Source organism: Opisthorchis viverrini, assembly GCF_000715545.1.
Source record: "Opisthorchis viverrini unplaced genomic scaffold opera_v5_45, whole genome shotgun sequence".
Lineage (NCBI taxonomy): Eukaryota > Metazoa > Platyhelminthes > Trematoda > Opisthorchiida > Opisthorchiidae > Opisthorchis > Opisthorchis viverrini.
In genome coordinates, this window is record NW_008751701.1 from 372,617 (window position 1) to 399,256 (window position 26,640).

A 26,640-nucleotide genomic window follows, 5' to 3' on the forward strand; every position below is an offset into this window, starting at 1 on the left:
ATTGGGAGCCGCACAATTCCCGATCTTTGCCAATTTATCCAGCGGTGGGCTAGCATCTCTGTGACACGATTTATGACCCAGCACTGTCAACGAACTCCGAGTGAACTGTGTCTTGGCTTCATTTATCCGCAGATAAGCCTCCCGGATCCGCTTCAATATAGCTTTCAAACAAACTGCGTGCTCTGGTTTCAAACTGCCATACACAAAAATATCATTACTGCACACGGCAACATTCTGGAGTCCCTTCATTAAACAAAGCATCAAGCGCCATAATGTGAATGGTGCCCCAGGAAAACCAAACGGCATTCGTTTAAATTGATATTGGGTGTTCCCAACCGTAAACGCGGTTTTCTCCTGGTCTATCGCCTTGGTAGGTAGTTGCCAGCATCCGGGAGGCAAGTCAAATACCATAAAATATCGGGAATGCTGTAGGGAATCGAAAATCTCCGCAACCGAAGGCAGGCATACAACCCAATTTTCTCTCACTTCATTTGAGCGCCGGAAATTTTAGCAAAACCTGTATTTCCCGTTCGCCTTCCTTAAAACCTCAACTGTGAAATTGTTCTCTCACTTCATTTGAGCGCCGGAAATTTTAGCAAAACCTGTATTTCCCGTTCGCCTTCCTTAAAACCTCAACTGTGAAATTGTGGGCACCATTGGCTTCTTTGATTATGCAATTCTTCAACATCTGAATCTGTTTATGGACTTCCTCCCCTAGATGGTGGGGCAACGGATGGGGGTCAAAGGTCGAAAGCGTTCTGATGACAGAGTAACTTCGTGTTCAATCCACAGACACAAGCCAATCGGATCCTCATCGCCCGTGAACAGTTCGGATAATTCCACGACTACGGACCATACTGACGGTACATTACAAACGGAAGTCTTCGGACACGGCTCACTCAAGTCAGTGCCTGAGTTATCTTCAGGCCTGGCTGCGCCATACCTTGTCTCTGGCTTTCCCTGCTTTAGGTAAATCACGGAATCTGTGCCCTTGAGAAAATCCGCCCCCAATATTGTCTGTTCCATGTGTTGTACGAACTTGTCGCCTAGGCGCATTAAGTGCATTGACAATTCGTTAATCTTTGGTCGATATCCACCCACATCTCCCACGGCTAGCGCGCACGGTCTGTGTTCGGCTTGGTTACCTCTTTGCCTGAGCGACACGCTTGCTCCTGTATCAACAAACATACCTCCCTTTTTCCCTCTATCTCGACAATGGCTTGTATGGTAGCTAGTGTCAGTGCGCCAATCGCGACCCACCCAGGAAAAGAGGATTACTCCAAAGTTTTATCGTGTACGAGTGATCGGTTCCATTGGCCCGCCACACCCGTAGAAACGGCTCGTTCCAGCGCACCTAATGTGATTCCATCTTTAGGGTTGCAAGCTGTTCGGCGATTTGGTCTACTCTCGTTTGCAGTTCATCCACTGTTGAACCATCCCTGTTCTGCGGTTGCAACATGGTCAGTGTTGCCTCAGTCTGTTCCCGTGCCAGATGTACCAGCTCCTCCACTGGCCAGTTGCTCTTGTTAACCGCAACTGGGCACTTAGCACCGGCTGCCCTCCTCCAGTGAACTGGTCGGACAGCAACTGGTGTCGCGACACTCCGTCCAGTCCCGGCAAAACGCAATTCAGCGACTGCTTCTGGATGGCAAAGAACTCGGTCGGGTCAGATCCAGGTGCAATTCGGACCGTGTCAAACCGCCTCATAGCCTCCTAGCGGTCGGCCGGCGTGCCGAACTTCGCTGCAAGGGCTTTCTTCACAGCCACCCAATTCATCTCCCGAGGGCTTCTTCCGGCCGCATCCAGGCCCGCATTCGCACGCCACTGAGAGTGGTCTTCAGCGCCGCCAATTTACCCCGGTCACTATCTAGTACAGCAGCCTTCACAACCTCCACAAAATGCTCCAAGAGGATCCAAACATGCCCATTATCAAAGGGTTGTCGCCAAGCGCATCTTCCGTATCCTAATCACAGCATCAAATGAAAGGAAGAAGGCCTTCGCTGCGGTGTTATTTCTCCGGAAATGCCAACTGACCGATTATACACCATTGAACAGGGAAGCAAAACTCTATGAAAGCAAACCTTCACCGAGAGACTAGTACAGTGTTTTCTTTTCGTATTTTGCTGGCCGCAACGAATGGCTCAGCCTACGTTCATTCTCCTGTATATATTTAATGAAGGTTTCCAGACATCATTACGTTTGTTTAGGTAAACTTGCTGGCAGCACACCTGCACTCCACACCCTCGAATTTCTCACTTTCGCTCTCTCCGAAACATCTTGCATTCTATTGTGTATGTGCTCAAGCCAAGAACCGCGCTAATCTACGTTCACATTTATGCAGCTCAACAGATTTCATTGCCCACAGAAGCAACCATAACTCTGTTGGAAAAATTCTGGTGGAATTATTTCCAAATTTCAATGGGACTCGGGAGGCCTAGATGAGGCTCAAAAGTTTTGACCGGTACTCGGAACCGAAATGCTCGTATTTTAGTCCATTAGGAACACGTCGTAGCTATCGAAAATTCGATTCTATTGTGCGAATACTGAACGCCCGAGAGCCTGGTGATCGTCAAAAAACTGCATTCCGCGCCCAAGATAAACTTCTAGTAAGTTTGAACGAAATCAGAGAAAACTGTGACCAGAGGTATTCTTGTGTTCTGAGTAAATACAACCAAATTTCTTAAATATGTGTAAAGGCTCTAGATGTCGAAAACGTCGACCAATAGGCATTCTAGACTTGTGGTTCTCTGGCCTTGAACTAACTCCCCCCGGCGCGCTCCTCACTGGGCCCGGGCGATGTGTTTCGGTTTCGTTGCGCTCTCTTGAGATGACGGATGTGGTAGGTTCTGGGTTTGTCAACGTGACACAACACGTTGCTTTTACAGTCGAGATTCTATCACGATGTGATCGATGATGTGATAAATGGAGTGAAGGATGAATGGGTTGAGGAAGGCTTGGATCTTCAGGTTTTGGACGAACTTCGAAAAGTAATATTTGCTTATATTTTGATTGCGTAATTATCCTAGTTGTGGACAACAAAGCTTGCGGAGACTCATGTTTTCGATCCAGAACCTACGACGAACACCGCTGCACAATACCTAAACCTTATACAACGTTCTCAACTGCAAGTAAGTGTCAGTTCGGTTTTCCGATCGCATGCCATGATTCGCATCACCTTCGCTTCATATTCACACTGGTATGAATCCCGTTGTGTTCTTCAGGTGGATAGCTGTCTGTATTGCAGTTGACCACTGATTGCGATCTCAGCCAATCAGTCTATATTTAAACAGGGCGGCGCATGTTATAAGAACGCTCTTTATAGTAAGTGGGAATAAACTTGTAGAAATTGTTGGATTGAAAAGCATAGCATACCGCGAACGCCTCAGTCCTTGGGAACACGTTTTTATGCGTAGATGGGCATCCCTTACATGAAGACGTGGATGCCTTCGTCAACCATATGGAGTCCTAACCTCTGAAAAGTGTTCGTGTCGTGATATTAGTACACTCTTCCTTTTTGTGAGCGACTATCGGTCTGCAGGCAGAACGGGTTAAGTGCACCGTGCAAAGTATTCTTCCTAACTCCGGACAGACTTTTCACGGCGGCGGCGCAGAGGATGTCATACCTCCATCGTTTGTTCATTTTCGTTTGTAGGGACTGACATCTGACAATTGTTAGAGCGTTAACTTAATGAACGGTAAGTCCTCGGTTCGAACGCGGCATCTGCATTTCGAATTCCCCTGTCTAGGCTTGAGCAACCTGGCAAGTATCCGCCCATCGTGCTTCCTTCGGGTGGCATGGCACCCAGGCAACGAGAGGGTCCTACAGGTGAACGGCTTTTTATGTAACTCCCCAACTGACTTCCCTCAACTCTAAGACTCTCGGTAATGCCACCACAACATTGGCGCTCAAAAGGATTCTCCACAGGCAGGTACCGTTAAGGTCCATAAGACCTGATAGAAGGAAGCTTGGGCAACCTGGCAGTATCCCACCCCTCGTGTTTCCTTCGGGTAGCATGGCAGTTAGGCACTGGAGGGGTGCTATAGCTGAACGATAGAAGGAGGCCGATATTTCGATTGTGGTGTATGTGAGTACCTAGGATTGAATGATTGGTTCTTTTCGAACCTCGACGTTAGATACCCACCGGAGTCCGCTAAGAGATTGGTACTTGCCGTGTTGTGGTTTTTTGTCCACCTACTTGACCTACTGATCCATATTGAAGGTTGTCTGTGTGAGAGTCGCAGTCACACGGAAATTGACCTGTTGCAGCTGCCGCAGTTTCGTTCACCGATGATTTGGGGGAGGGGGTAGGTAGGTAGCCGTTGCAGGCGCGAGCTGGTAAGTTGGTGCATTAATCCAGCACTCAGTGGGCTGTCAAGTGGAGGGGGGGTGGAGAAGGAAATCGACCTATTCGCATAAATCAAGGTTACGGCTTACGGGCCCTGAAGTTGGGGGTTGGAGCGTGTATGGTTTCTTGTCCTTTGAAAGTTAGGCTGCTCTAGTAGTTAACCATCCATCGTGCCTTAACTGCCGAGCTCGAGGCGCGAACTTTACGACCTAAAGGTACGTGGTTCCAACCTAGACTGGGCATCGCGATAGCTGTCATGTAAGCTTGCGCAGTCTCGCAGTACCTCGGCTCTCGTGCTTCCTTCAGGAAGTGTGGCGGCTACGCACCTAATGGGTGCTACAGCTGAGTGATAATAATAATAATTATTATTATTTGGTAGGCGCTGCGCTCCGTTCGGCGTTTTGAGCCAAGAGCTTTGGTTGGAGGAATTGGTCGTTCTGCTTCCGATCAACTCTACTGCTCAGGTTTTGTCCTGTGTTTTCGCAGCCTTCAATGTACGAACGCCTCAACAAATCGGTCAATAAACCCACACTTTTGTCAGTTAATGAAGAGATTCATTGGGTTTCCGAAAGTCGATTACATGATCCAGATATGCACTTCATCTCGGCTCCGGGTACATCAAGCTTCTATTTTGCTATTATGCAGTTAGTTCGGTGTCGAGATAACTCAGTGGTCAAGGCGCGAACTTGCTGATCGGAAGTTCCGAATCCAACCGCACTATCTCAACTGCTACTGTCTAAGCGTAGCAACCTGGCAGTACTTCGGCCCTCGTGTTTACTGCGCGTAGCAGGTCAACTAGACACAGTGTTACAGCCGGACGATTGCTATTGCTGCAGCAGGTTGTGCCAGTGTTGATACAATTGTCAGCTCCCAGTCTGGAGCTTCCGGGCATGGATATCCTCAAACAGTCGTCTTTGTACCGTTCATTTGTCCAGGACCTTAGTTATCAAAACCTGTACATCATACCTACACACCGGCTAACTGTAGCTCGGTTTTGGCGAAAGGTACCTATCATCGGGAGCTCACCATCGTCCTAACTGGCACGGGGATTTCAGATAGCTTCCTGGCCACCGGAGATCTCATTGCACAAGTAGAGCCTCTTAGCTCACTGCCTGGTGTTGCTTCTTCCGAAAACGTGTTAATAATAGTGATTTTACTACACTTAAACTGGTCGCCAATCGTCACTCGGTGCTAAATTTAGACGTTTCCTGATATCCTTCTTACGAAAGACAGGTTGACTACATCACTACGAGCTTTCAACTACATGGCCCCACTTTTTGACTACCAAACTCCGGAACACTCACGTAGCTTCAGATCTTACTCTCATTCAGTGTGTTTCCAGGAACTTCCGGAAACGCTGAAGAACTGAAAAACTTTCCGACCCGCAAGTTAGACTATCCTATCCAAGCATCCTACCTATAACTTTAGAGGTGGGACCTGCGAAGGAAGTCAATCGTCATTAGTTGAGGTAAACATCGTCACATCTGCAAAAAAATTCATGTAGTGTCCCTGAGCACCTGCCAAATAAAGACTGGGTTCTAGAACGGTCATTCTAACCGTTTGATACGAGATACATCCCTTCCAGAGGTTCCACTAAATGTCAATTCAACTGCTTTCTATGTCCGGATTCCGAAGTTTCTAGAAGTCACTGGAGCTAGTGTAGCTGATGATATTCAGAAACTTCACAGGACGGCACATGTGTGCTCATGTTTCAAGTCCCTCATGTTTGTCAGAAATACATCATTAATAAATACGCCACTTAGCCGCCATACAGCCATGACAAAGAATGTCCTAGTAAAGACTATAAAGAAGGCGAAAGGAAGTGACTTGTTGCAAATGGCCTCTTGTCTTTGTCGAAAACGACCAAAAACATGAGCGGTAACGAGAAAAACGCATTTGGGCTTCATGTTCATTAGTGGGATGCACTTAACTTTTTTGCAAGCCTCACTCGATATCAGTCCACCACACAATGACGGAGGAACTCTAGCTACGCGATCCGACTAGGAATCGACAACACGCTCGCCACTGGGATCGGTTGCATGTTATGTTTTGTAGGATTTCTATCCACATGTAAGGAGGATCACACGAACTCCAACCTAAGCGGCGCAAAGATCCGACCTGTGCCTCGAATTTTCCTGTCTAGGCTAGGCAACCTGAGAGTATCCCAGCCCTCGTGCTCCCTTTGAATGGCCTGGCCGCCAGGCACCGAAAGGGTGTCACAGTTTGATGATCATCTTATCTTAAAGACCCGACATGCGTAGCACGTTTCCAGAATACTTTAACATTAGTTTCAATCGCTGTTCCAGTAATTCTGATACATCGCCGAGCACTCGATTTTGTCATTCTCATGGTCAGAGTCTGTCGGTCGCTGAATGTAGTTTTTACACCAAAAACTGTGACACCTTGGAGTGTGTATTCCTCGAGAGTATCGGTAACAAAACCGAACGGGAGCTTCATTAGTTGTGGGGAAACATGGCAGTATTCCATTTCAGCCAAATATTTGTTGGAGGAATGAGGCGTCAGCTTTCGCATTTTTTTTTATCGTATCTGACCTGCTGTATGCAGCGAAGAGGTTCACCGAACTGATGTCATGCGACGGACGATGAGGCATACGCTTTTGTTTCGGACGAGATGGCTCAAGTCGTTAGAGCATGAATTTGCTGACCGAAAGGTCCGTTATTCAAACCCGAACTTCGCCTCTCGATTTCCTCTGTATGAGCTTGGGCAACCTGACAGTATCCAAGCCCCCATTCTTCCCCCGGGTGGCATGGCAGCTTGGCACCGAAGGGGTGGCTGAATGATCGTATTTCTTATTATAATTTCTTTGTGCAGTTCATGGTCGTGCGTGGGCAGCGGTTGTTGGTGTAGGACTACCGTAGTAGTCTAAATCTTAGAGAATGAGCCCCCGGCCTTGTTCCAACCTCTGACCTTTATCAACTGGAAACAGTTCACTTCGGCACACGGTTTGTTAGCCAACCTGGATGACCTCGAGACTTTGTTAGACCACCGTCCAAACCTTGGATATCGTATGTGTACCCCCAATATAGCTCAGTGAGCTGCTGAGTTACGCAGACGGTCGCACCACGATAATGTCCAGTCTCTTCACGACGGACTTTAATTAATAATGCGTCCTGTTTTGGGCTTTCAGTTCAGGGAAACAAGCGTGATCAGCACATCTGCGTTTGCTATTAGTAGCTTTCATATTTCGCTACCACGTGATTGTTCGATTTCTCTTGGCTGACTGTTATTCTCCGGTTTGTTGAGCGAGGTCGTTTGATTGGTTGTCCAAGCTCCCGTAACGTGTACAGTCATTAAAGCACGAACTTGCTGAATGGAAGGTCCGTGTTTCGAGCCCAACCTCTGCATCTCTACTGCTCCTACCTGCGCATGGGTAACCCGGCACTATTCCAGTCCTCGTGCTTCGTTCGGTTGGAATGGTAGCTATGCATCGAAAGGGTATTAGAACTGAACGATTTCTTTCGAAGATCATTGGCCTAACTCAGAATTACTGACCCCATATCCCCCCGTACCCGGGTAATTTTCCGGAAACATCGGTAGCCAAATACTGAAAGCTTTTTAGCGTCTTCGAATCGATCTCTGATTAACATTATACTATGGAGCGCACCTCAGCATTTTAAACTCGATCCTCGTCAAATATCAACAATATGCCACAAATGATGCAGGTTGACGAAGGTTGCCCTGACCCTCACTGTCCGAATGGCAATATCGTGTAAAGCTAGGCCACCACGAATAATGTTGCTACCAAGGTGCGCAAGTTTAATCTCTTACCCTAACCGGTTCTTCCGCAAGCGTGAAACTTATGTTTGATCCCACCCAGATTTGCAGCAACATGCTACACTGTGAAGCTCATACCAAACCATGAAGCAGGATTATGTGGACTATTGGATTTATGCATTCAGTTAGTTTCATTCACAAGAATGGCTTATTACTTGCTCACTCGGCAACACCCTGGGAGCATTTTGATTCTACAGGTACTAGAAGCTGGGAGTGAGTCTACCATGGTCATGTCATTGAGCGAATGGAGGCAGCTTCACCTGATGCCGTTGAATGTAATGAACTTAGTTGATAACTTACCGCAGTCCTCGATCCGTCTGCCGGAGTTGGTGTACAGAGCCTTAAGGAGGGTTAATAATCTATGGGGACACCTCTGCTTCACATACGCTACCATGATGCCCGCTGACCAGCAGAGTCAGTGGTGACTTTCAAATCGAGAATGGTAGTCAATTTTGGTTTCTGGAAACAGTGGAAGAGACTGAAAGCCATTTGTAACTCGTCTTGCTTGGTTTCCTCCGATTCTTCTCTCTGCGTTCAGTCAACCTTCGGAAAATACAGTCAGAGAGCCCCTTCTATGTCACTGTTGTCAGTCCAATGTCAGGATGGTTTTCGCAGTGTTCAAGTGCTCTTTTTGAAGATGGCGACGTCCGTTTATGTGTCTAATTCTGAGGATACTTTCTGTTCTACACATATGCAACCAACAATTTTTCTCAGGTGGGTAGCTCCAGAAACCTTACCCCTCGATCCGTCCGCTCCTGCTGCCCCTCGCATCTCAAACGGGATATTTGACTCCGTATTTCTCGTGGCACTCCGTTGACCTCTGTGCACAGTCCTTGAGGGTATGTTACAGGAGGCCAGCTAAGCTCTTAAAGTTTTCTCGTCTACTTGCTGGGCCTGACGGGAGGCGTATTTCCAGGCGTGTTCGCACTGCGACGTCAAAACAGGTTGTGTGTCCTGAAATTGGTGGTAGCCTTGAATTCTTGTCTTTCATCGGTGGCTTATAGCTTCGTGATCCGAATGTATCTGTTGTATCTCTTCACCTGTTCTGACGCTACTGGGTTATAGTCAGAAGACAAGAAGGTGACCAGAAGGAACTGTGTGTTAACGCAATTACAAACTTCTATATATATGATTCACTTGTCACCGTATTTGATGGTCGATCCGCTTTCAACCGCCCAATGTGTCTCCCACACGCCCACACCGGTTCTCGGGCGGTTGTTCCTTTGTCTCGGTTGATCATAGATGGCCGTCTGTGCGTTTGTGTACGGGCCATGGAGTGGGTGTGAACTTTCTGTGTCCCTTTTTGACCTTTCTCCGGCACATGATGAAGTCGGACAATATTCAGACGTATAGGCGTAATAACATGGCTCCGTTTCACATGATTGTTCCGCTGCGCAGTAGGCTGATGCGCTGACGTATTAGTATCCACGGTCGATGTGTATTTTCTGACCGCCGGGTCACATAAAGCTGTGACAGACAGAAGCAGCGATGCCTCAACACTGATCACTAACATCAGTCTTGTGAAACAAGACAGGACGAGCGATAGGCGAGCTAATGTCTCATTCAAGATTTTAGCGTTTTCTTAACAGACTTACGGGTTGCAGAGACATCCTAGTGACTACTGGACTTGATGGTAGGACCTGTCCTGTAGCACTATTTCGATGCCCAACTGCCATGCTACCAGAAGGAAGTTCGAGAGCTGGGACATTGTAAAGTTGCCCAAGCCTATGCAGGGGAAATCGAGAGGCGGAGGTCGGGCTCGAGCCACGGACCTTCCGGTCGGTAGATTCGCGCTGTTGCCACTGAGCCATCTCGCCGCCTCCCATATGAAGACAAGTAAGTTGGACAGGCGCCAGTCGAGGGTTTCACCCCTACGTTTAAGTAGTGCGAGTGATGTTTCGACAAAACCAGAAGCTGGCCGGTATTTTAGGTAAAATATACACGCACGTATTTTCGGCGCCTTAAGTGGTCCAGAGTTCACTGTTGATGACTCCACTTTAGGTCTGACCGTACTGGATTCCTCGTATAATGGACCAACCGTGATACTTCGAGCATTGTTGGAGTCTCTCTAAGCCACAGTGCTTAGGTGTAGTGTGTTACATTGTACAATAGGCGGAATGCCCAATATCTTATCGGGATGGGGTGTTACTTTTCAGCGCATCACAATCAGGAAATGGGTTGATCTAAATGAATTTCTGTGGGTGGTTTTAGTGAGTTTCTTTTGCGGTGACCGACGAAACGCACGCCCGCTTACTTGACCCCAGAAACCGAAAAAAACGCAGCAACGGATTGGAATTCACCTCGATGTTCCAGAGTGAGCGGTAGTCGGTAATTGAACCATGTGACCTATTTGCTTTTGCGTTTAGCTTGCATGTGGGGCACATGTAACCAGGCTGTTTCCAAAGCTAATATGGAAAAATTCCGACCAGTGGTAACTGCTACAGGTCCACCATCTGTGTGTCCAGTTTCTAGACCAAGATGGCAACCAAATCAAGCTTCAGGAGCACTAAGTTTAATTATTACTGTACCGCCAACGAACAAAAGGCCCGATCTCGGCTCAATGAGGCACATCAAGTGTTTTCAACCAATTGAAAAGTATCGTACAAACCATCTTTGAGAGCGCCTCAGCTACTGTCTGTTTTGGCATGAGCAGTCATTGCGATCATCAGCACCTTTACGTGATGCTTTCACAGACATCGCCAACCTAACCAAAATTAACTCCACATAGGCGATTGTTAACTTGTTATCAACCAAGCAAAGATCATTTATCTGAATTACCTAGAACATCATTCTGGGCAAGGCCTGTGGCGGTTGCCATTGGACCATCTGTGGTGCGCAACCGGAAGCGGGAAGCCGACGGGGGAGCCCAGTTCTGCAACCATACGTGGTTCTCAGATCCCTTTTTCAAACAGACCGCATACGCCGAAGGAACTTGATTCCTGTATGCAAGTCGGAATGACTTTCTATCCAGTATTTTTTTAGAATGCGAACATTAAAGATTGGCAGATCAACTGAGCACCGAAGTTTAAAGAGTGTAATATGGGTATTTTCTCAGCTTGGTCCTCGGTCTGATCCTTCCGAATTAGCGTTCCCGTCAAAGGTGCACAATGTGTCTTCGCCCCTTAAAACAGGTCAAAAACACATGTAGGGTACGTCGTTTTTAACCTGTATGCGATGACAACATTCTTGAAACTTTGAAAAAAATCGTTCAGCTGTAACACCCTTTCGATGCCTAGCTGCCATGTCACCCGAAGGGAGCGCGAGGGCTGGGATACTGCCAGGTTGCCCAAGCCTAAACAGGAGGAAACTGATGTCTTTTGGACACTTCGTTGTCAACCGGCATTCGGAAAATACGAGATCATGTTTGGCTTTTGGGTCCAGAGTTTCTACCAATCATAGCTCGCCCTGTTGCTGAACTGGCAGGTGGTCCGATATTTTCGCCAATCGCGTTTAAGATAGACCTCTTGGTCGTAGCAACGCATGAATGCAACCGGTAAAGGAGCGTTGGTGCAAAATACCGGTTAACAAGGGGTGATTTCGAAGTGTTTACGATTCTGGTGCCCGGTTTATACATCGGTGTATCACCGAAGGATCGCTGGGACTGAACGGAGCTGTCCGTCCTTACGGGGCAACCACTAGCTCAGTATCAGGAGGAAGAATGTGTAATTGGAAGAAACATAGCAGCAGCATGTTTTCACCTAACCGTCCTACTCTGTGAGTGATGAATAGGACGACCTGGCTGCCGTCACCACGTGGCTGAGCATGTCTTCGGATACTATCAGGGTACCCAGATCTGTGTAGGAGGCTGACCGTAGTCCCCAGACAAGCCTTTGGCTCGAAAACCTTACCTTAAGGCAACAGTGGTTGGCTTGGGGCGACGACAACAGTCGCCACCCATTTTCTAACCTCCGAACCTGCTTGCTGATTGACCAACTTAATAGAAGAGGCTCTGCATCGAATATGTACTCAGTGCGACTCATTGTTGCAGGGAGGTACAGGCGGTATCGTGCACCGGGGAAGGAACATATCTATATACAGTTGCCCATTTGGTCTAGTACAAGCTGTATGTCGCACTACCCATCCTGCGCGGTGTTCGGTCATCGGCCGACAAATTCGGAAATGGATACCGATCATTCTTGACTGTTTAGACGTAGCCTGATGGCACTTCCTTACCATATATCAGCTGTTATGCCTAACCTGCCTTCAGATGGTGAATCAAGTTGAGTGATAATTGCTCACCCTCGAATCTTTCAGTTGCTACAGATTCAACATCGTGTATTCTGCTGCAAGGTTATCCACCAGTTCGAATGTAACGGCGTACAGATCTCATTGCAAAATCTTGGTCTGTATACACAGTGCTGCCCCACTAAATCCCTGGCAATCCACGTGAACTTTTCACTCGTCAACGGAGCCGACGATGTCGAGTTTATGTGACCTGGCTGACTTCACCAAGTGCAACAATTGACACGTGACGAGGAAACCTAGAGTGTTACTCGTTCAAGTCTGAGCACATGCCTACAACCCATAGATGTCTTGAATTCCACTAATCACGGCCCTAACGGGCTTTCGCTCCATCTTGCTTAGACTGTTACTCCAATCAATACTGCCTGAAAGGCACAATTACTTGGTGTTCCAAATCTTAAATTCGCTGGTCAGCATTTAATGTTTTTTTTTACTGTGAACAGCTATAGAGTCACTACCTCCAAGTGACTCCCGCTCGACATGACTGAACGAAGTAGGGTATGTGAGACAGGTGTTCCGTTGAAATGCGTAGTACCTGTCCCAGCGTAGCCTGTACGGTCTTACTAGCTTATCTGTCATGGGCCAGCTTCATCCAAAAGCCTCGGTGGCTTGATGCCCCCAACAGGCTCTGACGATCCTTTGGAGACACTGATGTGATCAAGCACGGACGTTGTACCGCGAGTGGCTAACGGTTGCGCTGTAACAGGGATTCGATTGGACTTTTTTCATTTGGTCGGCTTTTTGTTCTTTTAGTAGTCAGAAAGTTTCCTCCGTCCACCACCAATTGATCCCTACTAACTTGTTCTTTCTCCACCCAACCCTCTCCCACTGTTTCTAGCTTCGCTCAGCGGCGCCTGTTGCCATTGGCCATTCAAATATTGCCCTTCCGGTCCGCCCCCTAAACCCCACAGGTAGATTATAATTTCACTCATCAACAAGACCTTCAATTCACCCTCTCATGCTATAGGTTTACCGGGTTCGCTAGCAACTCTTCGCCCTACTGTGGCGCGGCCAGTGACAGAGCGTCCACAACTTCATCCAACCATTCAGTCGTCGACTCAGGTTCAGCGCATGCAACCCCAACACACCACAATCATGCACGGAAATCTTGTGGGTAATGTCCCCGGTGTTGTTGGTGTCAGCGCACCAGCCGGTGCTCAAGTCCATATGCAACCGCCTCGAGCAGGGATTCCCACTGCTATCCAGTCGGGGACCGCGCCACAAATTGCTGCCCTTCCATCTGGATTGACTGGTTAGTTCCGTATGTGTGTACTTATGCAGGGTAGCGCGCCTCCCCCAGGCTCGCGTTATATTCTACACTACTTTTCAAAAAATCTGTCATCATTTATGCGACTCCAGACACACACTTTCTCGGAAAACTAGTATCCCCATGAGAATTTGGGAGAATATTGTCCGCCCAACTGGAATTTCCTGGGTTTTGAAAACTCTGTTTGATCTATTAGTTTGGTGAGTTTTCTAATGATGAACTAAGCAGTCGACCTAATTGACTGCCTGTTGATCGCATCGGTCAGTTCCTGCTGGAATTCACCAACTCAGACACACCATCTGACTCAAAACTGTACTCACTAAGCCAGCCCATCTAATCAATGAATCAGACGAGACAGGCCATATTTCTCGCAAGAATTGGTGGCGTTATGTACAGCTCATTCAAGACTACGGCATCTCAGACCTCGATTTTGTCACTCCGTCCTAACCAACCCTTTCTTTTCGCCCCGTATTACAAGTTTTTGACGGCTTTTGTTTGTTTTTCCAGGTCATCTCGTTCAGATTGGTCAACAAACCTACCTAGTTCCTCAAACTTTAGTCGGACTGCGACAACCAACCGGGACTTCACAACTTTCCATTCCCCACTTTGTTGGTGCTCCTGGTCCCACAGCAACCACCCTGGCAACATCGGTCGCCACTGATCATTCAAGCTTCCCACAGGTAAGCAGCTCACTTACCTTTGTCATGGACTGTTATCAAACTTTTCGTTTTTCTCACACTGCATCTCTGTTCTCTTGCTGTACAAGAAAAGTGCCAGGTCATCCTATCCAGTGTTCCGGGGGCGGGGGTTGGTCTGTGTAGGTAATTCTCAGGAACAACAATTATTCTGAGTTGTAGATCGTAGCAGAGGAATCATCCTTTCAAAGAAAACGGAGGTGACTCACATTCTTCTACAGTTTAGATTTCATTGTTGTGTTGTAACAATGAAATCTAAACTGTGGCGTCACTTGTGCTTCGTCGCCTTACAGTGGAGACACTGACTCCAGAGCAGCAAGCGGGATTCCGGCCTGGTAGGAGTTGCGTTGACCAAATCTTCACACTTCATCAGGTGCTAGAACAACGCCATACGTACAAGCGACCCCCAATTCTAGTATTCCTGGATTTCCAAGGTGCTTTTGGCTCGGTCGACCGGTCTGTTCTGCTTGACACTCTTGCCCACCAAGGAATGCCCAGACTTTCGGGCGTTTGAGAGTATACGGTGGGCTCTCCAAAAGCTTCTGTACACAAAGTGGTGTTAGTCAGGGATGCTCACTCTCCCCATTCCTGTTTAACTTTTTGATCGATGAAATCATGAGAAGAACACTAGAAGGTCTCCAAAACCCCGGTGTGACGAAAACATTGTCTATCTGGAATATGCAGACGACATTGTTCCCATGTTCGAAGAGGAGGAGAAGGCGCAGGTGTTTTTGAATGAACTGTCCTTTGGTATGTACTATGCACCCACAAAGTGTAAGGTCATGCTTCTGGGCATACAGTCACTGAACACACCACTTACAATCCAGGGAGAGGTACTGGAAGTTGTAGAGCGTTTTACCTATCTTGGAAGTTGTATTAGTTTTGATTGTAGTGTGACAGATGAGGTGAATGCACGACACTTTGTATACTGAACTGTTTCCCCTCTGGCGTCAATGTCTATTCCACGCCTTTGAGGTTGCGATATCACTATAATTTATGAACTTTTGAATTCAATCGTTTCCAGTATGATCCCGGCGAATCCGTAACGAGGCAGTTAGAAAGCGTGTTTTCGGTTGTGTAACGAGTACTTCCATTGAAGAATGTGTCCAGCACCAGAAGCTGCGTTGGTTGGGACATGTGTTACATATGTCGAACCAACGATTGCCGAAGAGAGTGCTGTTTTCCATGCCCAATTCAGAGTGGCGGAAGCAAAGGGGTGACCAACCCTTGACTTGTCAGAGGGGTATGAAGGAGATCACGAAACGCTTGGGTGCAGTCGGTGCTACTCGCCTTCCAGGATGGGGACCGCGTGATTCTCACTGTGCCTGGTTGGAGACACTACAAGATATGGCTGCCAACCGATGTCAGTGGCGTTCTTGTTGTCAGCTTCTATCCAGATTGCCTGAGTGAATGTCTGGAGGTGTAGGCATGTCTTAATGATTGTAGTAAGCTAATGCTATGCCCCTTCTCCGTCTGCTTTTATTCTTTCTACACAATAAGGCTTCCAAATAAATCATAGTTGTACGGCAGCGAAGCAGCGGTGTTGAACATTGATGTGATGCTGTCGATGATGATGATGGTGATCAAATTTCACTTATCAGGGATTGAGCCGGTTAGACCTCCTTTCCAGCATGTCCGTTAGGAACGTGATCCGCATCTGGACAGCGATTCAGTTTTCCAAAACATTATCCTGAAAACAATTGAGTTTACACTTTATACCCGTCGTTGGCCTTTAGATTCACGCATAAGTGCCATTGAAGAAAGATTGCCCGATTGAGGAGTTACTCTTATGACAATCTCTCAGCTGTGAGGTCTTCTCGCTTCTATACCACCCGAAGCAAGCACGTACGTCGAGTTAGTGCCAGGCAAACCAACAGAAGCATTCGAGATGCCGGGGTCGGTTTCGAAAGACGGACTTTCCGGTGAACAAGCTCTCTCAGCCACTGGGACATCTCATACGATAATAAAACATGTGCGATGACGTAGGTACCAAAGGAACTTTATGGACCTGTTTGTTCCGAGAGTTACGCTGAATTCCCGTTTTTTGGTCCGTTTTGCCGAGCGAGATGTTCCAAGTGATTAGAGCGCGAATTTACTGACCGGAAGATCCGTGGTTCGAACCCGACCTCTGCCTCTCGACTCCCTCTCTCTAGGTTGGGGCAACCTGACAGTATCCCAGCCCTCGTGCTTCCTTCGGGTACCGGAAGGGTACTACAGCTGAACGATTTTTTTGCCGAGCTTGGCATCAAGATTCGCGTCGTCAGTACACTAATGATATCATCTCGATAGGTGATGAAATGCTTGCAGTGCGACCGACTGCCATGTTTGGCGAACAAAACAACCAAACTGCACACTCAGTTGTCCTGAGAGGATACGTGTGCCTCTGCAACTTGGTTATCCGTACTCTCAGGCCTTTTTACCTAAATGTTTCATCTGCATAGGGTTTTGTACGATTTGGACGTCCAAACATAGAGTGTTTTTCTGTCCACCGTGCCGGCTGGACGCCATGTCGCTAAAGTATGGGTTATTTTTGTAGTGAAACAGTAATTGCTACATTATGCCAATCATTGAAACTTTCTGAATCTCTCTGACCTCTCTCGAAAGACCCAGGTGGATGGTGGTCACGACTCTGAGGAGAGCAAATACTGCGATACCCCTAGTTCTCATCATCCCACCCCTGGAGGTGTCGGCCAACATTCGGGTCAGCCAGGTACAGACCGTTCGGTGCATCCCTCAGACCTAGAAGATGATGATGACGAAGATGATGATGATTTCGTTGCTGCCACACCCGGATTCACTCCTTCTTCTGTTCGTTCCCACTATCCCCCACACTCCCGTGACATAATTTCTGCCAGTGGTCCACGTCGTGAATCAATGAATACTGGAACAACCATGAACAGTGGTCCGTCCACTCCTGCGACCCCACTTTCAGTCGCTCCGCGTACTCCATTCGACGGAACCCCTGGATGGCGGCGCCCGGGTCGAAATACTCCGGGTGATCGTAGTTCGGGAACTCCGGCTCATAAACGTCGTCGACGGTCATCCTATCAAGGAGCTGACACGGACACGGAAGTAGATGACTATGAGGAAGATGAAGATGGCTCCGATGTCGGAGAAGAAGTGGAACTTATGACCAATGTTACTATGACGCCGGCTGCTCATGGGTAAGATACTCTGAATTCCCACGATTTATTATAATTATATACTTCAACTTCATTGTAGAGCGTTACACCTCACAAAACAATCGGCGTGAAGCGCACCAGAAGCATGTATCTGTAGTTGACAGTGTACGGAACTACCGACAGCTCAGGCGCGTCCGCTAGTTGCTGATCCGATGGCTGTTGACATGTTCGTCGGGTTTGGTGATTATCTAGCAAACGGTTCGTTACTACTCGAGGTGACTTCTTCAGTACACTAGCCGGGCGAACGGATCAACAGACACTTGATAAGCAGCATGGGTTCGAGATGGTTCGATGGTTAGAGCGCGAATTTACTGGCCGGAAGGTCCGCGGTTCGAACTCGACCTCTGCTTCCCGACTTACCCTGTCAACACGGCAGCATCCCAGCCCTCGTGCTTTTTTTGGTTGGCATGGCAGCTAGGCACCGAACTGATATTACAGCTGAGCGATAATCCTTATCGCACTTCTACGGGGATGAGGGACTCGAACGTCAGGACACTTCGTGTAAACAGTACAACTAGAAAGAGAACACCATAACGAAGCCGAACTGTAAACGAAACTAGTTCATCAATGCATTCCAAAACTCATTCTTTTCCACCCGGAAAATTAGAATAAATTCTGTAGACTCACCGATGGTAGCACCTCGGACGACAGCGTAGACTGTCTGCCACCTCGCTTTTTGCTGGTAATGGAACGAACAACTAGGCATCATTTTTTGTAACTCCCTCCGCTGGTTCATTTTCAGTGGGGAATTGGAGGAAGAAGACGATGGCCATGCGATCAAGCCTCGTCGACGTGCCAAACGATCCGATGCCAACGCCCGTCAGGCGCATTTGGATGCTAACCGTCTGGCGTCGGACAATCTCCTGTCACCGGGCTCACTCTTGGGCGACGCTCCCCCTGAACCACCGGAACCCGTTGGAGACAGTAGCTTACCACATGGTGATGAAGATGAGGAGGAAGAGGAAGAGGAGGATGAACCAGTGACGAAGAACCGGAGGTGCTGTTCGAATCCGACAATGTAGTCGTATGTCAGTACGACAAGGTGAGTTCGGTTTCCCTTCATAGATTAATATCTGTTTGAAACTAATGCCCCAGATGATTAAGATGCATGCTCATGAGAACGTCCTTTACAGTAAAGTCCGCGTGTCTCATGTGTCCCTTTAGTAAACGCCAAATTCTCACGATTGGTCTTACTGGACCTTGATATTAGTGGGACAAACGACTCCCATGTATTGTGGGAACAGGGAAGCGCCAAAAACGTACAAGTAGTGCATGGCATATTCCGAATAAGCATTGGGCAAAGTCAATAACACTTACTCGCCAGTAAGATCGCTTAGCTGGTACTGGACTGGTGGTAGGTTGATTGGCAACAGGGTGCGACCGAAATTCTGCTTGGTCGATGGACGCGTGGACTTCACCCATTGGCCAAACGTGAACTGAACAGTTGGCACAAACGAAACTGATGTAGTTTTGAGTGTGCATTTCCTGGTTACTCTGACTACTACTATTTTTAATGGCTGATTGGTCGGGCTTCCTGTAGACACCTTTCTGAGCTCCTATTCGTAAGTCTGTGTACTGACCAGCTCTCTTCAAATGTAGATTGAGACACGTTTCATTCTAAACTCTGATTGCGCTCTTTGACGGATCCAGGGTTTCTATAGAGCATTCACGAGTATCTCACTACCTTTTGCGCATTTGCGCTGTCTTCTTTCCATTTTTACCTAATTCGTTCCGATTCGTTTGACCAATGGTGATATTCTGTCGTCAGATAACTCATTGGGTGAGATGGCCCAAGTGGCTAGAGCGCGAATTTACTGACCGGAAAGTCCGTGGCTCGAAACCGACCTTTGCCTCTCGGATTCCCCTGTCTAGGCTTGGGCAACCTGACAGTATCCCAGCCCTCGTGCCTCCTTCGGGTGGCATGGCAGTCAGGTACCGAAAGGGTGCCACAGCTGAACTATTTTTTTCGGCTTTTCTGATGAGCCTGTTCTAACTATCCAACGCTATTCCATGTTTCCCAACAATGTGGTGCGAGAATAAGCTTAGAAACTCATTTTCGTTTGTTGATCGATGTTCTTTGGTTTATAATTCAGTCATTTGGTAGTTCTCCGCATAAACCAGGCTTTTCTTGATGCTCGGGAGAATGCAGAAGGCAGAAGAGCTCAGTTTTTCGTGACTTGATGTGGGTGACGTTCTGGCACGTAAACCCTGGTGCCTACTACAAATTTAACAGTAGTTGCTCGCAGAAGAGGTGCCACAACTGCTGGCCTTGAATCCACCAGTTGCTTACGTAGGAACCGTACACAGTCAAGTCCCACCCGTAACACCCTAATAAGTCGTGTTTATCGTTGGAACAGATTTTTACATTTGAACTGAAATTTTAACATCGACAATGCGTTATTCGGGGTTCAAAATACCTTATGATAGCCAATCTCCGTTAGCATTTACTTTCAAAACCATGTTTAGAGGTAGGAAAACCTGAGGTTCATTTTGGCGTCTTACATTTACCTTTCATCAGTGAATGTTCCACTGGCACTTTTTACTTTTCGGCTTCCTCTTGTGCTTCCAAATTATTGAACTAAAACAACAGACGATACCCACTGTTTTTTTCCGTAGCAAATTACACCAATTTACGTTTCCCGGTAATCCGACTGTCTTTGAAAATCACGTGGAAGCTATCTCTAGATTACTCGCGATTACCACACTGTCTGTGTGCCGCAATACTAAAAAATCTGACCAAGGTCGGACCAGTTCTTCGACTTGCGCACAAAGTGCAGGTCATGCTTCAAGACGTGGAGCCTTTGAACATGCCTTTAAGAATTCAATGCAATTGAACGTTGTGGAACTCTTAAGATGTATCGCGGAAGTTCCATTAGCTCTGACGGCAGACAAAGTGAACGCGCGAATCTGAAAGGTCGAAACTGGCGTCGATAATTGGATCACCTGGGGGCATTGAAAAGGCGTATTATTGGGCCTCCAACGACGGGTGTGCCAAACCACAGTACAGACTATTGTTATACGGCTGGTCGTTCAGCTGTATCAACCTTTCGGTGCCTAGCTGCCATGCCACCAGAAGGAAACACGAGGGCTGGGATACTGCCAGGTTGCCCAAGCCTAGACAGGAGAAGTCAACAGGCAGAGGTCGGGTTCGAACCACGGACCTTGAGGTCAGTAAATTCGCGCTCTAACCACTTGGTCCATCTCGCTGGTCACTTTCGGTGGAGTACATGAGGCATGAGGTGTTTGACCACCGATGTCTTAGATTGGCTGGGGCGAACGAATTCGGGATGAGATGACTAGGAAACGGTTTCTTTTTTGGTGAAACAGACGGTACTTCAGTCGAAGAATGCATCCAGCACTGGAAGTTAAGTTAATTGGGCCATATGTCATACATGTCGAGTTACTGCCTACTGAGACGTGCACTGTGCCCCGGACAGAAACTGAAATGACAAAAGGGTGTGAAGTATGTCGCGAGGATTTTTGGTCCCTTTGGTTCTGTTTACCTTCCAGGATGAGTTCTACGTACCCCTTCGTATGATTTGCTGGAGACACTAGAAGATATGTTAGCTAACGGGCGAGATGGCTCAAGTGGTTAGGGGGCGAATTTACTGACCGGAAGTTCCGTGGTTCGAACCCGACCTCTGCCTCTCGACTTCCCCTGTCTAGGCTTGGGCAACCTGCAGTATCCCAGCCCTTGTGCTTCCTTCAGGTAGGCACCGAAAGGGTGTTATAGCTGACTGAACGATGGTAGCTAACTGATGTCAGTGGCGTTTTGTCCAGATTGTTGGGGGTTTAGGTATCTCGGTTGTTTGTAGTGGGCTAGCCGTAGGTCCCTTTGCCACATTTATCCCTTCATTCCATTGTGAGGCTTTATTGAAATAAACTGACATGCTTGTACGGCAGTGAAATGCCAGTGTTGTCATCTGTTGTCAATGATGATAATTTACTGCATCAAATCATTGTCCAGCGTGGCGCAGTTCATTTGGGGCATTCCTAGGCTCGGTTACTCGGTACACCATTCTGAACGTGGCAATAAAGCCCGTCTACATATTTCATTAGGCACTTTCAAAGGAAAGGGGTTGGTCCCTGGTGCCCCGTTCCGCCTGCTATTTAGAAGGCTTCGAACTCCAGACTGCTGGCTGAGTCGCAATGGGAGAAAAACGTAAAGTACCAACCACTTCTGTCCTAGAGGCGCCACCAGTGCCACCATGACATGTCTTCAAGGAGAAAGTTCTTCGAGAAAGTTCTCCAGCAACTTTTGAAGCTTGTGTTCAAGGAAACACAGCCACTTGAGGTCGCAGAAAACTGGAAGTCCCACCAAAAGTCTCCCAGGTTTGTTTGTTATCTCCCAAACAACTGACTAGTTAGCCCCGTTGATTCTACGGTCCTCAGTTCAACTGTGATAACGTGATCACATGACCATTAACCATGTTTTATTGCACCAACAGATTCACCGTTCACGAAATCGATGGCGATTCCATCTGAAAGACGGTATAATGGCTATCAATGGACGTGACCATGTGTTTCAGAAAGCCGTTGGCGAAGCTGAGTGGTAGTTGCATACGCATCTGTGACGTGCAACCTCTTCACTTTACTCTCCGACTCTGCGCTCTGTTGTCCTTCATTCCGCGTGCTGTTTGCCGCAACTGTTCTTTCCTACCTGTTTTTGAATGCACTCTGATAGTGGTGAGGTTTTACGGGGCGTATTTTGTAAACTTTCGTCCACTCAGCTTACTCCGGTCCCAGCACCGGCTGACCGCAGATGCCTGTGTCCTGAATCCAATCCGCCCAATTACGACACCCCTTTTTTGTTATCCTTATTGTCATCTTGTGAATTTTCCGAGCTATCTTGTACAAACGCTCTGATTCACGATCACTACTCACATGTATGCTGTTTGTAAGTGTTTTCCCATTTCTTGACTGGCCGAGAAAAGCTATTCCAAACAAATAGTGATCCTTATTTACTCGTTTTTTCGCGTGGGTTTATTCATCTGTTGTGGTGGCTTGATTCTGTTCGTGCCCAGGATTTGCGGATTCCTCGATAGTTATCAGTTCTGAAACCATCTCGCTCGATTAGGAAGGAATCAGGGTTCAGTCTCTATTCATCGGTAGTGTAACATTAATACGAAAGCCATGTTCATACTTCGTTTCATTCGTCTGTCTGTGCTCCCTTCCCCCTAAATGGTTCTGACAGTAAAAACGAGTAGAAACCGCCCCTTATTTAACGTGTATGCGGCGAGATGGCCCATGTGTTTAGAGCGCGGATTTACTGACCGAAAGGTCCGTGGTTCGAATCCGGCCTCCGCGTCTTGACTTTCCCTGTCTAGACTTGGGCAACTTGGCAGTATCCCAATTCTCGTGCAACCTTCGGCTGGCATGGCAGTTAGGCACCGAAAGGGTGATACAGCTGAACTATCTCTAGTATGCGGCGATAATGTGTCGGAAGATATCCTGGACAGCGGTGTACATTGATTTATTACGGGTTGTTGAATCCCTCACTCCGGATTGACTGCAGCAGTCGGTTGGTTTGACGGGTCACGTGCAAGTTTGCTGTTGTGCGATCACACGGTTCGGGTGTACTATTCCACCCCACTCGACATGCTTGAAGTGCAGAGTCATGCGTCCCAAGTCGAATAGTAATGATAATAATTGTTCAGCTTCAATACCCTCTCGGAGCGTAGCTGCCACGCTACCCGCTGAGATTCTGCCAAGTTGCCCAAGCATAGACAAGAGCAATCGAGATGCTGTGGTTGGGTTCGAAACACGGATTTGTTTGTCATTATCAGTAAGTCAGCGTTTTGACCACTGCGCTGCCTCGAACTCATTTGCGAGAGAAATGTTCGGTCGTAATGACTCCACTGGCTTTCGAAGCCCATCCATCCACAATGCAGCAGGTGAAATCAACTCAGTACAACTACAATTACGGGTATATTCGTACCTGACTCGTTGTGTTCGGAGGGCAATACCTTTAGGCTTATTTGGTCGGGTCTACACTGCTCGAGTTGGACTTCGTACAAAACGCCACCGCACACGGATTTGTCGGTTATTATCAGTAAGTCAGCGTTTTGACCACTGCGCTGCCTCGAACTCATTTGCGAGAGAAATGTTCGGTCGTAATGACTCCACTGGCTTTCGAAGCCCATCCATCCACAATGCAGCAGGTGAAATCAACTCAGTACAACTACAATTACGGGTATATTCGTACCTGACTCGTTGTGTTCGGAGGGCAATACCTTTAGGCTTATTTGGTCGGGTCTACACTGCTCGAGTTGGACTTCGTACAAAACGCCACCGCGTCTGTTTAAGACGCCTGCCGTTTTATTCGCTGGTGAACAGAATTAGATATTTATTTGAAGGACGCGGTTGTACAATGACATGGGTTGAATTTTTCTCGCGACGCCGATCTAGCATTTCTTTTACGAGCTGGTATCATGTGGCATCGGAGATTGCATTGGGACAGTATCTGATACCCCAACTTGATCGTCTACATTTCAACGGCACCTGTTCGTGGACGTGGCCGGGATCGCGCCGTGTGGCTGTGTCACGTGTTGCTTTCTAGTTCTGAAGCACTGAAGATAAAGAAGGTTGTCTGTCTGTGGTCATCTGTACTTTCGAACGATTACACGTGTGTCGTGGGAACACCAGATTAGGACAAATAATTTTTGGTAACAAATCAGCAGTTTGTCCAGTCAGTGAATTTATTCCGTTGAACCAAACACGTTGGCTCAGCCATCTTTTGATTGGTTGCCCCTGTGTGCCGTGCTGAGGCAGGATCCGACTGGACTGTGCACAACACATGAAGATCAAGCATGACAATGACAGCAACCGTTGAGCTGTGACACTTCTGGTGCCTAGCTGCCAAGCCACCTGAAGAAAGAACGAAGGTTAAGGTATTGCCCGGTTGCCCAGACAAGCGCATTCCAGAAGCCGAGGTTAGTTTCTATTGATAGGATCTTCCGGTCGTGCGTCTTAATATCTCGGCTATCTGAAGCATGATAACGAAAGATTTTGACTAAACTGGCGCATGTAATTTGAAAGGCTTGGATAGCATAGACACCACATCAGTGGTTGGAGGTACTCACAGACGTGGTGATATCACGCAGCTCATGTTATGTCTTCTCTTGTTGTCAACCAAAAACCCATTGTTTCCTTCGTAAGTTGCGGCGACCTGAAGTAACCTATGTGCTTACTGGTCGTTGAATTGTACTGTTTACGTCTTTTACTTGGTTCAAACAGCCGTTGACAATGATTAAACCATCGATCATCATACTAATTGTCGTGATCAGAAGATCCAATCAGGATTCAAATAAACTCTGCCTTCTTGGCCCAAGGTACACTTCGTGTTTGTTTTGTGGTCTGTTGAACAATGATGCAACTCTGTATCGATCCTTAGGTTCCTGCTCCGCCCACTATAATATATCAAAACGGTAGCTGCAGACAGCCATTTATGAAGACCCTCACCCATGTAGGATGATCACAGAATGTTCCACAAGGTAGCGCTAGAATCTTTGTAAAGAGACGAGAAGCTTCAAGCTATGGATGTTCGTTCCAGATTGACTGACATTCTGACCAACCAAGGCCTGGTTTCGTTTAGTCCTTAGGTCGCACGTGACACCCGTACAACGGACGTGATGTTAGGTTATTAGGAGCGGCTGGCCCTCCGATAGCTTGGTTTCATTTGAATATCATGGTTGCGCCGGTATGACATCATGTACGACAGCTGCATCCTTGCTGACTATGATGATACATGGACGATGTAGAGTAGTTTTCAGGGAAACAATGTGCATGAATCCGAGTCGAACGTGTTATCATTACTTACTGAAAACGGGCTTTCCACTTACCGCATCGTTCTTCTTTCTTAAACAGGTGAAAAGTGAGTTGATTCACTATGTACTACGCGTACCATATTTGTGTCCACACAGGTAATAAGAAATAAAATTGCTTTTGTATGACTGTGAATGATGGCAGTTACGCATTTTGCGATTCGTAGCTTGGCCTGACCCCCGAACCCACATGAGTTTTCTCCGGTTTTCTCGACGCAAGTTTATTCACATTTGCTCGACAGCATAGTACCGGTTTCGCTCTTATTAGGCTCATCAGGTAACCGTTATCCTCGAATTTCTGCTTGAAAACATAGTTGGCGAAATTCATCCATTTTTTATTCATGTTGACGTAAACGGGAGACTCAACTGAATGTGCTACCCAAATGCCGTCTCATGCCTCACCCGGCATGATACTGATTGTATCTCAGCGTTTTTTATCTAACACTACTCAGTTGATGGACATCAGAATCGACTTGGCCGAATTTCCCGCAATCACCAACGCAGTTAGCTTTGTTTTTTTAACGGAAACGTGCTACTCGTGCGTGTGAGTAGTTTGTTGTATGAGGAGTTCATGCACGCACTTTCAGCGCACATGCATTAGATTTTCTGCTTTGGAAGTTAGCAAATTCGACGTTTTTTTCAGACCCTAGGCCTAAAGCCCGTCTTTCATCCTTTCTATACTCTGCGTATTACGTGTTCCTCAGCCGTGAGCTGCTCATGGTCGAAAAGCTTGCTTTGTGTGCGTCCCTTCATACACTTTTGGTCTAAAAACGCAATGCGATCCTGTTAGTTGAAGGCTCTGGTTTCTGGCGGAGTAAAAACCAATATCTTACGTTAAGGTACATAGACATACGGTTATACTTGATGAGATGCCGTTGCGGACACAATGAGCACCGTATTTCGAAACTTATTCTTTGATTTGGCCAACTAACTAATTAATGCATCAGCTTCCCGTTTGAAACAGATATACCGGCCGATCTACTGAACAGAAACCTCTCCACCAGTCTAAAAAAAGTTTCCCCGGCTGCCACAATCCAAACCTGGTTCACAGCCATCGTTTTTGTCCCTTTAATCTCAAGGATAGAGGGCCTGTCCACACTCAAAATATGTCAGTATACTCATTCTCTTGCTGCTGTGCAGCGGAATACATCGGACGCACGACTAGGCAACTCAGCCAAAGAATGGAGGAACACAATCCACCCTGGTAGCTTCTGGAACGAGGAGAACGATAACTATCTCTGTAGTACAACATTTAGCTGACACTGCACACAACGTGATACCCAGCCAAAG

General features: G+C 47.3%; 1 protein-coding gene across 1 annotated transcript in view; it reads left to right on the forward strand.

Moving 5' to 3' along the window:
* Window positions 1–2,703: 2,703 nt before the first annotated feature.
* The window catches only part of T265_13195 (hypothetical protein), a gene marked incomplete at both ends in the record, with an annotated part of 48,403 nt that continues 24,466 nt past the window's right edge, over window positions 2,704–26,640 (forward strand). Inside the window, 8 exons of the mRNA XM_009167712.1 lie at window positions 2,704–2,839; window positions 2,886–2,987; window positions 3,027–3,128; window positions 13,222–13,294; window positions 13,351–13,635; window positions 14,158–14,330; window positions 16,950–17,509; window positions 18,270–18,524. Of these exons, the coding sequence (XP_009165976.1) occupies window positions 2,705–2,839; window positions 2,886–2,987; window positions 3,027–3,128; window positions 13,222–13,294; window positions 13,351–13,635; window positions 14,158–14,330; window positions 16,950–17,509; window positions 18,270–18,524 (1,685 nt within the window). The remainder of the gene's footprint in view (window positions 2,840–2,885; window positions 2,988–3,026; window positions 3,129–13,221; window positions 13,295–13,350; window positions 13,636–14,157; window positions 14,331–16,949; window positions 17,510–18,269; window positions 18,525–26,640) is intronic.